Genomic DNA, 15,297 nt, shown 5'->3' with positions numbered 1-15,297 from the left:
CACGCTGCTGGCGGGAAGGAATGGCACACAGAGCCCAGTCCACAGAGCCTGCCCTGGTGGTCCTCTGTACAGAGGCAGCTGCTGCAGACGCCGCCGTGGCGACCGTCCGAGCCCCAAGGATTGAGTGGTGGCTATGTGAGCCGCCCTTCAGTGTTGCTGTGTGCCAACCGGAGGCAGGAAACAGCCAACACTTGAAGCCACCGTCAGCAGTGCCACCTGGCAGAAGAGCGTGCTGTTGTTATGTAGGGAGTGCCACCTGCAGTGAGGAGGTGTGGACTCTGGCCCCACAGCAGCCTGGTGCATGTGCTCGTGCCCGGGGCACGGGGGAGGCCGTATGCAGGACACTCAGGCTGCTTCCCATCTGCATGAGTTCCAGGAATAGATACGACCAGGCTGGTGTGGAAGTGCAGGTGGCTTGTCCATTGAGGAGGCAGGAAGGATGGGGCTGGGTGGCTTCTTAGGGCCCATGTTGGTGTTTGGAGTGGGAGTAGAAGGATGGCTGAGTTGGGTCCCTTCATCCATTGAGCTGTACCATTAGGACTGAAGTTCCCTGTGTGTATCATGTAGCAGTTAACATGTTTTTTAAACATAAATCACTCATTTGAATATATATATATATATATATTTTTTTTTTTTTTTGTGTAAGCTTTGCACTGTGTTTCCTTTTTTTGTATTGGGGATTGAATCCGGGGACACTTACCCATCAAGCCATATCCCCAGTCCCTTTTTATTTTTTATTTTGGGAAAAGCTCTTGCTAAGTTGCTAAGGCTGGTTTTGAACTTGTGATCCTCCTACCTCAGCCTCCCCAGTCTCTGGATTAGAGGTGTGCACTACCACACCCAACCTTTTCACTCTTATTAAATATTCAACAAGAATATGATTATAAACAACTGAAAAATAAAGCTGTTTAAGAACTGTGCACAGAAATGACTATTCGGAAAAGAAAAACAGCATTTTTAGTGTTAACCAGCTTCTTTCTATGTGAAGCTATAAGTAGTTGAGATTTAATGGCATCTCGGTCTCCATTTAAAACGTGAGCAACTTGGCTATGAGTTGTTGCTTCACAAAACCAGCCTAGTGAGTATGGATGAGCCTGCTCTCTTTCCAGAGCCCTTCACCAGGTAGGTGTGTTTGGGAGGTGGTGAGCCACCGTGATCACCTGGCTTCTGAGTGCTGCTGGTCCCGCACTTCAGGAGCTGAACGTTTTCTGTGACTCAGTGTTTGTTTCTGACAGGATCTCATAGACAACGTGGTGGCTGTGGCTGAGAACACGGCTGATGAGCTAGCCCGCAGCGACGGGAGGGACGTACAGTTGGAGGAGGACCCTGACCTGCAGCTGCCTTTCCTCTTGCCAGAAGATGGCTATTCCTGTGATGTTGTCAGAAACATTCCAAACGGTTTACAGGAGTTTTTAGACCCTCTGTGCCAGAGAGGTAAGTGCAGCTTACCCGGTGGATTCTGAGTTGCAGCCCGGGAGAGAGGAGGACGCCTCTTCTCCACTAACTGTGTGAAAGGCAGTGGCTGCCCCAGGTCTGCTGAGGACTCTGCCTTGACTTGAGAAGCGTTTCATGGTGACGTGAGGGCAGACAGGTCGGTTCACGCGACTGTGGTGTGTGGTAACCCTGCAGCAAGCACCTCTCCTGCCCGCTGGGTGAAATGATGTTGGTGCCAGCTCAGCAGAGCATGGAGAGTAGCACCAACTACCCAAGTCCAGCCCGCCTGACAGCTGTGCTCTGGTAGGCAGTTTTCCCCTTGCCTCGGTTCTCACCTGTAAAACGGACTAGGACGTTGCTGTGAGGACTGGACAGGTTGCCAGCGGGGCCAGGGCAGCCTGCTGCCTGCTGTGCGTGACACCCTGCTCTTGGGCATGGAGGGCTTGTGACGCTGCCCTTAGGAGTCTCCCTCAGGCACTTCTGGGCTGTCACATGACCCTCTCTACATTGTCTTGCTTTTGTTTATTGATGGAAAATACCACTGTTATTGCTGAAGAATGAGCTTCTGAATCAGACCAAATTTTGATTCCATTCTGCTACTTTTTGGGAAAGTAGAGTAAAGCTCAGATGAGTAGAAAAATAGATGTAAAACATAGGGATTCTACTGTCATGTACAACTAATTAGAGCAAATAAAATAAAATAAATGAAAGAAAACAGGGATTTACTTAAACAAGGAGTAATAGCAAGCCGGACTGGTGGCCCACACCTGTAATCCCAGTGGCTTGGGAGGCTGAGGCAGGACGATCACAAGTTGAAAGCCAGCCTCAGCAAAAAGCAAGGTGCTAAAAGCAAGGCTGAGACCCTGTCTCTACATAAAACAATGTAGGACTGGGGATATGGCTCAGTGTTCAGGTATCCCTGAGTTCAATCCCGGTATCAAAAAAAAACAAGTGGGAAAAGAAAGAGTAATAGCAAGAGTGGAGTTAGGTGTCACGTCCCTGGGTCCGTGCTAGATAAATTCACTGAGTCAGATTTTCAATTTCAGTGAGCACTTCACTTACCACTAAGTTTGTTTTTGTGTCTTCAAAGGTATGTCAGTGTTTTTGGTAGTTTAAAAGAGTTCAAGTTAGAAAGTCTGCCCTTCCCTTGAGTCGTGCATGTGATATGAGAAGCACGGCCCTTCAACATGCTGAGTGCACGGAGAGGTGCAGAGGACCAGGCAGCTCGTCCGGGATGTGGAGGACAAAGACATAGGCCAGGAGAGCCCTTGGTCCTGGTTCAGGGCAAACCTGTGGCTGGGTGGGGAAAGAAGGCGGGCAGGCTCCAGTGAAGCCAGAGGCCCGCCAAGTCCCCCGAGTGCACCTGGACTGACCCAGCACTCTAGGCACACGGGAAGCCTATGGATGTGTGACCCTGGCCACACAGTGGGGACTCAGGCAGTAGGCATTCGACTGCCACAGGACTGTTTAGAGGTGTCCTGTGCATGTCAGGTCTCAGCAGGTCAAAACCCACAGCTAGATTTACGTTTCAGATGCTCCGCACTCGCCTGTGCCGATCATGTCTGGTCTGTCAACCTCCTGCCCAGGCTTCCTCTGCTCATTCTCACTGTTGCCAGAAGGTCTTGTTTTATGTTTGGCACTGCTGGAGATTGAACCCAGTGCTCTACCACAAAGCTACGTTCCCAGCCCTTTCTAATTTTTTGGTACTGAGGATTGAACCCAGAGGGACGCTTAACCGCTGAACAACATCCCCAGCAGCCCTTTGTATTTTTGGAGACAGGTTCTTAATCGCCAAGGCTGTCCTTTGACTTGGGATCCTCTTGCCTGGGCCTCCCCAGCTGCTGGGATGACAGGTGTGGCCACTGTGCCCTACCCCTTCTGTTTTGTGAGACAGGTTCTCATTCATTTGCTGAGGCTGCCCTTGGGCTTGTGATGCTCCTGCTTCTGCCTCCCCGTTTGCTGGGGTTATAGGTGTGGCCACCGTACCTGGCTCACGAGCTCTTTTAAAACCAGCATGTGTTTGTAGTTCCATTTCCTGGTAGGAACCCCCCTTTCCTCCAGGGTTAAAGTTAGACTACTGAGTGTGGAGTCACCTCCCCCAGGGATGCCTCCTGCCTTGGGGTGCACACGCTATGACCAAGTGCTGTGTGTTCTCTCCCCCATCGTATCTTCATGCTGCTGGCGGTTGTCTTGGTGGCTGTAGGCCTCTGCTCCTCTGGAGAGCCCGGGTCTGGCCCTCATGCTTGGCAGGCTTCCTGAGGGTGGCTCCTTTGTGCTGCTTCAGTTGCTGTATGCTTAACCTGCACTGGAAGGGGCCGCTCTCCCAGAGGTCTCTCCCCGAGGCAGAGCAGGGCTGGTGCTCAGGTTGCTGGTCCACATGGGGTGAGCTGCAGCGCCGCCCAGCTGCTTCAGGGCTCCTCCTCTCGCCCACAGGGCAACTGCACGCCGACTGCCAGCAGCTTCTACAGGAGCACCTGTCAGTAATGAGCTGGGAGACCAGCTCACTGATGTTGTACGCGCACAGCATGTGTAGCGTGCGAGCAGCCTGGAGCTCTGCCGTGCACCACAGAACAGGCGTTGGCCAATGTGGGAGTGGCGAGGGCTTCATGTGAGTTCTCTATGTGGCTGGCCAGGCTCTGATTGACTCACGACACGTGTGAGACCACCTCCTAGCCTCGTCATCACTGCAGTTCACGTGCTGGTGGTCGCAGCACTTGGAGCTCAGGGCACAGGTGCTGTCTTATGACATGGCGTCTGGGTCCTCGGGCTCTGGGCTGTCAGTCGGCCTAGGACGTGCTGCCACTCTCACACACAGTGCAGTTCTGTGGCGGAAGCACATAAGCCAGGCTGGTGGGGCGGGCCTGCGCTGCTCCTGCAGCTGAGATGCAGAGAAGCCTCCTTGCACAGGCTGCACCTTGCCGCTGAAGCCTGACTTTCCAGAGAACAGGCACATGATGTGGGACTGTTGGGACTTCATGTCTGATCATTTGTGATTCCCTAAAACATGGGAAGGAAAAGCAAGTTGTATTTCTATTTTGTTGAAACTGGATTTGCAATGATGATTTTTTTGTAAAAAAAAAAAAAAAGGCTTAAAGCAGTTAAACTTTATCTGTATTTTAACTGAATATTTTTTAAGACCCCCCTCCCCCTTTCTCTTTCTCACAAATAACCTTGTCATGGGTGTCCAAAAATAGCAGTCCAAATTACCAGCACTGGGGAAACACTTGGGGGGAGGTGTGAATGGGCCCAGCTGGAAGTCACACAGCATCTACTCTGGGTGCTGTCCGTCAGTGTCTGCTGATGGCAGGAAGGAGGCAGCGCAGGCTGTGTGACAGGGCTGTGTTGAGACACCACTCAAGAGCACAGATTGGATTCCACTCAGTGAAGGGCGATGTGTTTAAAATGTTTGGTTATAAAGAGATGCCATTCGTCCATCTTTAAAACATAATATGGTTCTGAAATTTATTTGTAAGAACTTTACTCAAGTATGAACTTGTACAAGGTCTGGACAAGGAGTAACGAGAAGGGACCCACTGGCCCCACAATTATCTACCATGCACGTCCACCAGGTGAGCCAGGTCTGCCGCACGGCAGATGCCCACGTCTGTGCTATTCTCTGGCTCCACCCTCTTCCCTCTCCTCTGCTGAGTAGGTATTCTGAATGCCACTGAGGTTCTCCTAGTCTGTAGTAAACAGTTCTATAAGGAATTTATGACAGGACAATTAAGTTGATTTCTTTCAGAAGTAATGAAAAAAGTCATTTTGGGACCCAAAGGAAAAAGAGACCCAATTTCACTTTTCACTTTGGTGTTGAAATCTTATTGGATCAAAACCAATATATAGGGACTGGGGTTGTGGCTCAGTGGTAGAGCACTAGCCTGGTATGTGTGAGGCACTGGGTTCAATCCTCAGCACCACATATAAATAAATGAATAAAATAAAGGTCTATCAACATCTAAAAAATATTTTAAAAATATATATATAATTAAGTGTCTGGTCATTGGATTTTTAGAGAATGAAGACTCAGAGAGGAGTTGGCCTTGTGAGGTGCTGGACTGGGGTGGTGTCTGTCTTGCTGGGCAGGGCTGCTGGCCTTAGCACTGGGCTTTTCCCTGTCCTAACACGCTTATGTGCCCCTAGGGTTTTGCAGGCTGATTCCTCACGCGCGCTCACCAGGCACTTGGACAATACATTTTGAAGGTGCGGATTATGAGAGCCACTTTCTGCGTGAGAACACAGAACTGGTAAGTACTCTGAGAGAGTAGGGTGGGCCACAGCAACATGAAGATGTGATATGGATGTGTTCCTTGCTTGCACTGAGCACTGTTGTGATGGGAAACGTTTTAGGCCATTCCTTAAATACTGATTTGATTGAGACACCTTAAAACCATGATTTACACATATAATATGCATTTATATAGATATATTTCCTTGTACCATGTCTAGTCTACAATTTTGCCTGTTAGCAAATTGAACTGTTTAAAGAATATTTAAGCTCATAGTTTTGCCAGCGTTAATGTAAATGCATCTTTTAAAAACATATTAATATGGTGTCCTCAACAGAGTTTATTAGAAAAGTATTTTTCCTTGGCAAAAATATCATTTTCTCATTTGTTCTACCTTGTCTTAAATGTATATCAGGTTTTTAACTAATATTTTGCATCTTTTGAAATAGTAAATAGCTTCATAACTTCTTGAGGAAATTTTCTCCTTTGCTTCATACAGAGTTTTAAACAAAAAGATGCTCATTTGTATATTTAATTCAGAGTAATTTATTTTGGCTCCCCTAGACTATCTTAAATTTGAATAGCAGAGCCATCTCCAAAAGTTGATTAACAGTGGCTCTGTTAGACCAAATATGTAATCCCATTTTACTACCCATCAGCCATCGCTGGTCATTGTTGGGCAAATTCAAAGTTACAGCAGCAACTTCTGATTACCAGATTTTTATAGGAAAACAAGTACCTCTATTTCAGGTCTTGATTTTTTTTTTTTTTAATTCTGAGATCACCTGATTTTATTTACGCCCCTCCAGATCTCTCAGGCTTGCTGTTTCTTGCAACTAAGCGGCCTACATGCGATCACCCTGTTGCTGGTGGGCCTGGGTGTTGCTGTGCAGCGCTCGTGTGGCCTGTGTGCTAGGGGTGTGCCTTGGGTTTGCCCCATGTTGAGATGAGGCATGTCATGTGGGTCACACGTGGTTTTGGAGGCTCCTTTTCCTGGCTGATGAATCAGTCTAACCCTGCCCACTGGCCTGTCTTCCTGCATAGGACTTTGAATGCTGCTGTGCAGCTCCTGTAGCCACTTTTTTTCCCATTTAAAATAAAATGATGTTGGTTTTCCCAAGAGACTGAGGTGTTAGGTCATCTGTGTTAGAGCTGGTTTTGTGTCCTCCCTACAGGCCCTATGAAATACATTCAGATTTCTTCTTTGGATAAGAGCCATACCACCCCCCAGACCCTGGTGGCTTATTTTGGAAGACCAAGGCGAAGATGAGATTTCTATCTCATAAGCAGGTTTTCTAACATGAGAGCAGTGGAGATTCATTTTTGTTTACGAATTAAGTTCTTAAAAGAACATTTAAATGGCACTTATCACCAGTCCTCTCTATGCTTAAGAGCACCAGTATTCAGTTCTCCAGGGCAGCGAATGAGGCTGAGGTTGAGTCTTCCTTTCCTTCCTCTATAAAGAGAGCCTTTGTTTTCCTCCATCAGGCCCAGCCTCTGAGGAAGGAGCCTGAAATAATCACTGTGACTCTAAAGAAGCAGAATGGAATGGGCCTCAGCATTGTGGCAGCAAAGGTAAGGGAGTGAGCCTGGGAGTGTCCTGCCCTTCTCTCCTGCAGCCCCACACCCCACTGGGGCCAGAGCTGCAGCCTGCGTGGAGCCACTGTGCTGGCTGATGACCGTGGGGTGACTCCTGCTCTGAGAATGTGGCTGGGTGGGTGGTGCCCTTGAAGGCAGTGAGAAGCGTGGGCCCAGGAGAAGTCCACACAGGTCCACCGCCTCCTCGCAGCGGGCATTGGCACTGAGGGCCACTGGGGACCTCTGGCACCGCAGAGTTGGGCCTGCCTCCAGGTGTTCCCTTGCAGAGGTGGACTGGGGTTCAGGAGACCTCTGCACATCACTCTCCTCTTGGTGTTGCCTGCTGGGCTGTTCCCTGAGGCTCTTGGGGTCTGAGTCCTGGCACCCACTAATCTGGCAGGACATTGACAGCTTCACAGTCTCTCTCAGTTGGAGAACTGGAGTTACTACTCATAGCCTCTTCCACCATGGATGCCTAAGCTGGTTTGTGTGTCCTCAACTTCGGTGGATTCATAGATGTGTTCAGAGGAACAAATATGAGTTTTAAAGATAATATTTAGTGACTAATAGTTCAGTGCACTCTGCTAATATATTGCTTAAAATAATGCTTCAGCAATAAAATTACCTTTCCCTACCCCTAGGGAATGTGTTTGGAAAGCTTGCAGATACCATGCAGCAGTATGATAGAAATGCCTTATGCATTGCAGGCTGTTAGTGTATCCTGAGAAGTATTTTTAAATTGGTAATAGTAACCGAAATTTAGTTTGAAATTTGCTTTTGTCTAAACCAGACGTCTGTTATCCTGAGTGTGTTCATTGGCTTATTGTTGCTGTAACCAGAATACCCAAGAACAGCTACTCAGAGAACGTGAAGTTTGTTTTTGTTCAGTTTCAGAGGTTCAGCCCATGGTTGTCCATGTCCATTGCTCTGGGCCCAGTGAGGCAGAGCATCATGGTGGAGGAGCACTGCTCTATTCCTTGCAGCCTGGAAGCAGAGAAACAGATAGGAAGTAACCATGGACAGAGTCCCCAGGGCTACACCCCAGTGGACTACCTCCTCCAGCCACACCCATCCTACCTACAGTCACCACCCAGTAGTCCATTCAGATTGTTGATACATCAAATGAGTATCCATGATGAGGTGACAGCCCTTTTCGCCACTGATCATTGCTACTGCATAACACAGTGGGGGACACTTCCAGATCCGAATCGTAACACTGAGCGTTAATCGACGTAAACAGACTGTCTTTGGAACCTGCCATTCCCATTGCCCGAGGGCCCACAGTGTTTGAGCAGCTGGCATGAGGGCGCGGGGCAAGCCTGAGGCGAGGACTGAACCAGACTTGCAGAAGAGAGGCAGCTAGCTGAGTTTGTGGCTTCTGCAGACAGTGAGCTGGAGCGTGCAGCCTCCTGATGTGGGATTTCTGTGGACACTGTTTCCCCTTCTTGCAATCTTTGTCCCTTGTGCTCCTTCTCAAAACAAGAATGTAGGATGTGTCCTATGTTCAAGATTTCCCTGGCAGCCCACCCTCTCATTGCTGCCCTCTGAGGGAGGGCAGGTCCCTCCATGCTTCCCTTTGAAATACATTCTAGAGCTAGAAGTACATCACTAGGCGTTTGCTCTCCCCATGGCTGACTGCAGAGCCTGCTCTCTAGCACCCTTGCTCCCTGACAGTCCTTGGCAAACAGTAAGGGAAAATATTTCTTGAAAAAAATGGATAAGCAAGAACGGATCTTTGGTTTTTTTGTTTTGTTTTGTTTTTAGTGTTATAGAATGGTACTTGGATTGCTGTCATGCATCTTTAATCCTGAAAGTTAATTTACATGTTGTAATGTCACTATGTTTAAATATGCTCACTGGGTTAGCTCTGAAGTTTATTATCCATAGATGGATACAGTTATAAAGATCCAGTTCGAGTACCCTGAAACTCTGCATTTGTACATTTTAGAACAGTGGAAAGAGGAGATTAGTGTCCTAGAAGCAGTGGTGGGGCACAGTGGAAAGGTTGAAGCCAGCTGGTCCTTGGATTGTGTACTTCTGTGAGAAAGGCTTGAGGGGGACTCGTTGATGCAATGAGGCAGGCAGGTCTGAGCAGACCAGCCCCGTACCTGCTGTGCTGGATGGCATTGGGGCAGGTAGGGAGGGCAGCATGGAGCCAGCACCACTGAGGAGTGATAGGCTTGCCTGGGAGGAGGAGGGTGCTAACACCATCTTCTGAGCTTGGTTCAGAGTAGGAGGGCCTGGACTGCCGCTCAGGGTCTCCTGCAGAAGCCCATGTGGAACTCAGTGGGCCATCTCTGAAGCCCGAGTCACAGGGAGTCACCCAAGAGGAAGGAGTAGGGATGTGGAACCCAGCCCACAGTCCAGAACCCCTGCTCAGCCCTGGTACAGCTGGGCTCACAGGCTGTATGTAGTTCCAGACACTTGCCATTTCCCTTGACCCATAACTCAAAACATCTAGAGATGTGACAAGAGAAGTACCAGCTGTGGGATTCCTTTCCCTCTTTACTCACTAGCTGGTCAGCACCCAGTTGCAGGATGAGGAAAATCTCAGGGTCAAAGTTGATCCCAGCACGCTTAGATACACAGGGAAACCTTTGCCCCTGGGTTGGGTATCGTCAGGAGCAGTGTGCTCTCCAGGCATGGGTGAGGCCTGGGTTCCACCCCAGAACCGCAGAGGACACTGCAACAGAGCAGGAGAGACTCAACATCTGTGCTCCACATTGCATGGACAGTCCCACTTCACGAGCATGTCTCCCTGGAGTTTGGGGCATGTGGGTTGAGCTTCCATTATAAGAGTCACCATCATCTCCAGTTTAATCAGAGTCCCAATCCAGAACCACTTGTTGCTGTTGCCATGTGATATGGGTAGAATTTGGTCCCCTCTCTGGTATGATATCCTGACACAGAGGAGCCAACCTTCACGGCGGGGAGAGGGGGTGGGGCTCAGGTTCCACCTGGCATGGCTCACTCTCTGCTCCCAACTTGTGTTCTTCCCAGGCTGCCAGGTGTCAGGCAAACAGTTAGGACAAGCCAAGCTGAAAGGCACAGTTGAGCCTTTGTTCTATTACGCAGAGGTGCAGGCAAGATGCCAAAGACAAGGGTACTGCCCTGTGTTGCTTTTTCCCCAGGAAGGTTCAGGCTGGGAGTCAGAGGATGAGCAGATGGGAAACCTGGCCCTGCCTGTTGTGGACCTGGGTGGGTGGGGAAGGCGTGCAAGATGCAGTCAGGCTCTGGGCCGGAATGCAGACCTGTGGCTGACAGGGCTGGTCAGGCCTCAGACTGTTTGACGTGCAGTGCTGGGCGCCTGGTACAGCTGCCCTGCAGTGTCTGTGGTCACACCCCACCTCAGCCTCTTGTGAGTTGGTGGAGGCCTGGAGCTGCTTTGGCATTTGCTCATGTGCAGTGAAGCCTCTAAGGAGTGTGCAGCCTCCCCTCTACATCTGAGCAGGAAGTGGCCTTGTCACAAAAGTACAACAGTTTGTGGAACCCAAGCCTGATGTGGTGAGGGTATCCCCCAGGGTCTTTAGGCCATAGAGCCCTGTTAAGACCAGGTTGTTACCTTTACTAGTATTTGAGTAAACTTAATAAGTGGCTTATTGTTAGAATATTTATCCCAGAAGAGGGTACTGATGGCCTGATGGTGACAAGTAGAATGTAATTCTTCACTCTTCAGTCTCCTGGCTTTCTTGTGTTTCCCATCCTGAGGGGCATGGTTAGGAGGATTCCTAGCCTGGAGAGTAGCCATGGTGGTGGTGTTTCTGTCTGCAGTACAGGGTTCAGAATTAGGGCTTCCTGGAGCTTCGAGCAACGTGGCCATGTGGACATCTTCGCTGGACCTGAGCCCCTGAGTTCACCTTCTCCTCCTGTGCTACCTGTGCACAGTGGCCCTCCCACCACAGCTCCTGGAAAGAGGCACGTGCAGACATTGTCCCCTCAGGACAGGCACTGTGAAGAGCAGAGCCTGTGGCCCAGCCCCTGCCCATTGTCACCACCTCACTCCACGCAGGACTGGGGGCTGCCCAGGCCCCTCCTCCTGTCCTTGCTGTAGGTGAGCGCTGTCTTCTCCCTGGCTTGGAGGTGGTTTTCCCTTTGTTATCCTCTTTGGTCTTTTCAGAGGTTTCCTACAGTGACTAGAGTGCATGAATTTGAAATTAAAGTGAAATTAAATTAACAGTTCTCCCACGAGAGAGTGCAGTCATCCTGCCATGGTTTACTCAGCTGTGAAGAAACTGAATGAGAGCGAGTCTGGACTCGGCTCTCCTAGAAGTTGCTCTTTTCCTGGTCAGAGTTTTCTCTGCCTTCATGGTACTGCTGGACAGCTGCCCTGTCCGCAGGCACTTCTTCATTGGAGGCACTTGGTGAACCAGCAAGCACAGGGTGGCCTCGTGGGACCTTGCTTGTGCAGGGATGTTGTCTGAGGGTCTGACTCTGAGGTAGAAGACTCTGTGAAGGTGGCGCTGAGGAAGTGGATTTTAGTTTAGACCTAAACGGAGGGCGAGGGTTGCCAGATTAGAAAGGCAGGCCGTGTGCATCTGCAGAGCACAGGCAGGTGGGCCAGGTCACAGAGCAGTCAGCAGCTGCTTCTGAGGGGCCAGGCTGTAGCTGGGCTCCACTTTGCAGCCTCATGAGCTCTGTTGCACAGTGCGTACTCTGTGTACCTGCAAACACATGTAGGTCAGTTTGCAAATGACCCAGTGTTCCAATAAAATTATATGTACAAGAGCAGGTGTTGGGCTCCTGGCCAGCCCCTGAGGCAGAACCTGGTGAAGGTGGGTCTTGAAAGGACTATGGGTTGGATTATGGGTGAGGCAGTGGCCTTCAAATGTAGATGAAGGCAAAGGTTGAACTTCAGCTCCCCTGCACTGTGGCACAGACATAAGAGGCTTTCAGCACTGGTTTCCCACACGCAGGGTGGCAGAATGCAGCCCGGGGCTGGTGTGCAGGTGTGCTGGTGTGCTGAGGCCTGAGTAGCTCCACAGACCCTGCTGGGGGCAGCCTCGGCTCTTGGGCCCTGCTGAGGGGCGGCAGATCTGACTGGGAGTTAGTGCTGCCTTACATATGTGGGAAGATGCTGTTTGAGTGGCTAGTGACTTGGGTGAATAACAGTAAATTGTGGTTCTCTCTGGAGCAACAGGTACTTGAGGTGTCCCTAAAGGTGGGGCTGCTGGAGACAGGGAAGGGCCAAGGGGCTGGAGCTCTGGGGGGAGTCGAGAGCTGGGTTTGAGTAGGTTGCACTTGAAGTTGGGGAGCCTCACAAGCCAAGAGGGTGCCTGGCAGAGCTGGAGAATGGAGCTGAGAAGGCTGGAGCCAGAGGGGAAGCTCTGGAGCGAGGGCAGGCTCCCAAGGAGACGGCCGAGAAGACCACCTGTTCCCTAGCAGCAGATGCTGTTTCAGTACTGAAAATAGCGTTCGCTGTCTGTCCTTGGAGTGGAAACAAGCTGAGACGCAGCCCCCAGGGAGCTGTTCTTTAGGCAGCGTGTTTTCTCCGGCTTTTTGAGAGAAGGCCCACAGAAGAAAGCAGGCGTCCTGTCCTGAGTACTACCAGGCTACCATGGTGTGGTTGAGAGGGGACCCAGTGTGCAGAGTTCGAGCCCTTGACTTGTTTCTCAGACCGCAGGGTGTCTTCTAGGTACAGGGTGGGTTAGTGTGTGGCAGGCTTCCCCTGCAGCAGGAGTCAGCCACACAGACGTCTGCTGCCTGGGCTCCGGGGCACGCTGTGCCCCTCTGCCTCCGCCACCAGTGTCCAGTTGCCATCCCTCTGGAGGCCCGTTTCCTTGCCCTTGGTGCTTTGGTAGTGGCTGCAGCGCCTGGTGGAGAGCATGCATAGCGGCAGCAGGGCCACGTGTGCTCCTGTGGTCTCGTGGCCACCCGGCCAGTGTCTCTTCCTGCAGAGGAGCCTGCCAGCCTGTGGCCTTTTTGCGTCTGCGCTGCTGCTTGCTGTAACTGGGTTTGTGTTCCGCCCAGGCCTCTTTCCTTTTTTGATTGGTGTGTGGCTGAGCTGCTGGAACCCTGAACTTTGTTTGATGTGAAGTTCTCCACCTCGCCCTCCACGTGCTGGTTAGTTTTATGAAATCCAGATGATGGGGAAGCAGGGCGTGTGTGCGCAGTTTGTTTTGAAACGTTGTTTTTAGGGAGTTCGGCTTGCTGCTTCTTAATCTTCTATGGAACAACACCATGCTTCCTGTTTAGTTTGGATTTTTGAAAGACATGATTTTTTATTTTTCTGACTCTTTTGGAAGTTTAATGAAGTGCACAGTGAACGGGAGTCAGAGTGCACTGGTTGCATAAGAGCCTGTGTCGCGTTGGTTGTAGTGCTTGTGGTAAACGCCACCCATGCCGGAGTGTCCAGCTTGGGGTTGTGGCCATCCCTATCTTGAGGAGTCAACTGTTGGCAGCTTGAAACTGAGAAGTGGGCGGCTGGTGTTCAGCCTGGGACGCTGCTGTTGTCCTAGAGAGGAGGATGTGGTTCTCTGTGGTGGGAAGGGCAGCGCCGGTGAGTGTCTTGAGCCCTTCCGGGACCCTGACGGCTTCTCAGGCCGCTTGTTCAGACCTGCTGATGATTAACTTGCTTGGGAAGAACGATTTATGTAGTTGTGATTACACACCCAGGCGGTGGGTGCTCTCTTTATGCTCTAAATTCTTAAGGTTTATAAGAATATAAAGCCTTTATATGCTTTTTATTTGAGAGAAAAGCCATAACATTTTTTAACAGAAAAATATTTTAATGTTTTCTATAGCACAAAATAATAAAATGGAGACAGATATAAGAGAGTGAGATAGTTCATGTGCCAGTAAGTTAGAGTGCTTTAAATCTCTACCTAACTAACATTGGCTCCTGCTGGTCACACAGGGTGAAGACTGCTTTAAAGAGTGGCAGCGCAGCTGTGGCGTGCCCGGGCGAGGACTGAAATCGCCACACCTCACTTTCTTTTGCTGCACTGAGTGGGGTCACTGTAGCCTTTCTCAAAACCTGTTTTCTTTTTTTAAAAGCAGCATGAAAGGGACGACTTTAACAGTGCTTAGGCTCGTTTACTAACCTGTGTGAAATGGGTGGTTGATGAGCGCCTTGAAGATGTCCGTGCTCTTAGCCTAGATCCAGCTTTTAAGCCTCACCTTGGAACACAAGCGTGTGTCCCTGGAGAGGGGAACGGCAGAGTCCCCGATGGCGCCACTGCTGAAGAGCAGGTCGCGCCATAAACTGAGACTCCGTCCTTTGGAGGGTCGAGACTTTCTCTTGTGTCCCGTTCCACGTGTGGGAGTGCTGCAGAGTGCCGTCAGCCACTCTGGCCCTTCATTAGGACCACTCCCTAACACGCAGCACAGCTCCAGGGAAGTGCCAGAGTGCCTTCCTCTTAGGTCATTTGAAAGGACAAAAGTGCCCCTGTGACTTTTACCCATGAGTATGAAAACCATATTTTATATTTTTGTGCCAAAAGCAAAATAGTGGACTATTTAGAAGAATGATTCTTTCACCGATTTTTTAAAATTATGACCCAAGTGCTAATTTCCTGGATTGATTGGAATATTGATGAATTCTGTTACATAGTAAAAGAGGAGGGACATAAGTCGTTAGTCCTCTGACGAACCGTCTTCTCACAGTGTGGTGCACATTGAAGCTCCGACTGCGCTGGCCCCGCCCGTCTCCCCGTCGGGCTTAGGGTCCAGGTGCACCCTGTGCAGATTAACTGGCCAGTTCTGTGAGGAAGTGTGGGTCCTCTATGGGCGCCTCACCACTCTGAGATCCAAGGAAAGCTTGGGGTTTCTCCTCCCTGGTGATGGTCACACGCACACTGCTGGGGTTTCCTGGACCTCCTCAGACCTTCCTGGGACCCATATTTGGCCTCTCCTGCCTCTTCATTCTATGTAGAGGGAAGTGTTGGGTGATGGGGTGTGTTTTGGTTTGTCCTGTTTGCATTTGGTACAAAGGGGTAAACAACAAACAGCTGGAATTAGCATTTCCTCAAGAAGACCAAGCTTGCTTGTGTACCTACCATGTCCGTTAGGATAATTTGTCATTTACTCTTCAAAGTTGCTGGTGTTGAAGCTATGGAAGGAA

At 50.1% G+C, this 15,297-nt stretch overlaps 1 protein-coding gene and 1 long non-coding RNA gene across 20 annotated transcripts in view; both read left to right on the top strand.

Annotated features, from left to right (window-relative positions):
• AFDN (afadin, adherens junction formation factor) overlaps nucleotides 1-15,297 on the top strand; it is a 135,687-nt gene that overhangs the window by 89,630 nt on the left and 30,760 nt on the right. For all 19 annotated transcript variants that reach the window (XM_079146179.1, XM_079146172.1, XM_079146178.1 and 16 more), the window contains 3 exons: nucleotides 1,236-1,434; nucleotides 5,575-5,678; nucleotides 7,149-7,235. In XM_079146179.1, coding sequence (XP_079002305.1) covers nucleotides 1,236-1,434; nucleotides 5,575-5,678; nucleotides 7,149-7,235 — 390 coding nt within the window. The remainder of the gene's footprint in view (nucleotides 1-1,235; nucleotides 1,435-5,574; nucleotides 5,679-7,148; nucleotides 7,236-15,297) is intronic.
• On the top strand, nucleotides 1,441-4,585 carry LOC306665011. The gene is made up of 2 exons (XR_013764889.1): nucleotides 1,441-2,437; nucleotides 3,959-4,585. It is a non-coding gene; the product is annotated as an uncharacterized lncRNA (long non-coding RNA).

This window comes from Sciurus vulgaris (assembly GCF_902686455.1).
Source record: "Sciurus vulgaris genome assembly, chromosome: 7".
NCBI classification, from domain to species: Eukaryota; Metazoa; Chordata; class Mammalia; order Rodentia; family Sciuridae; genus Sciurus; species Sciurus vulgaris.
The sequence above is the reverse complement of the archived record's forward strand: the minus strand, read 5'-3'. Positions and strand labels throughout refer to the sequence as shown.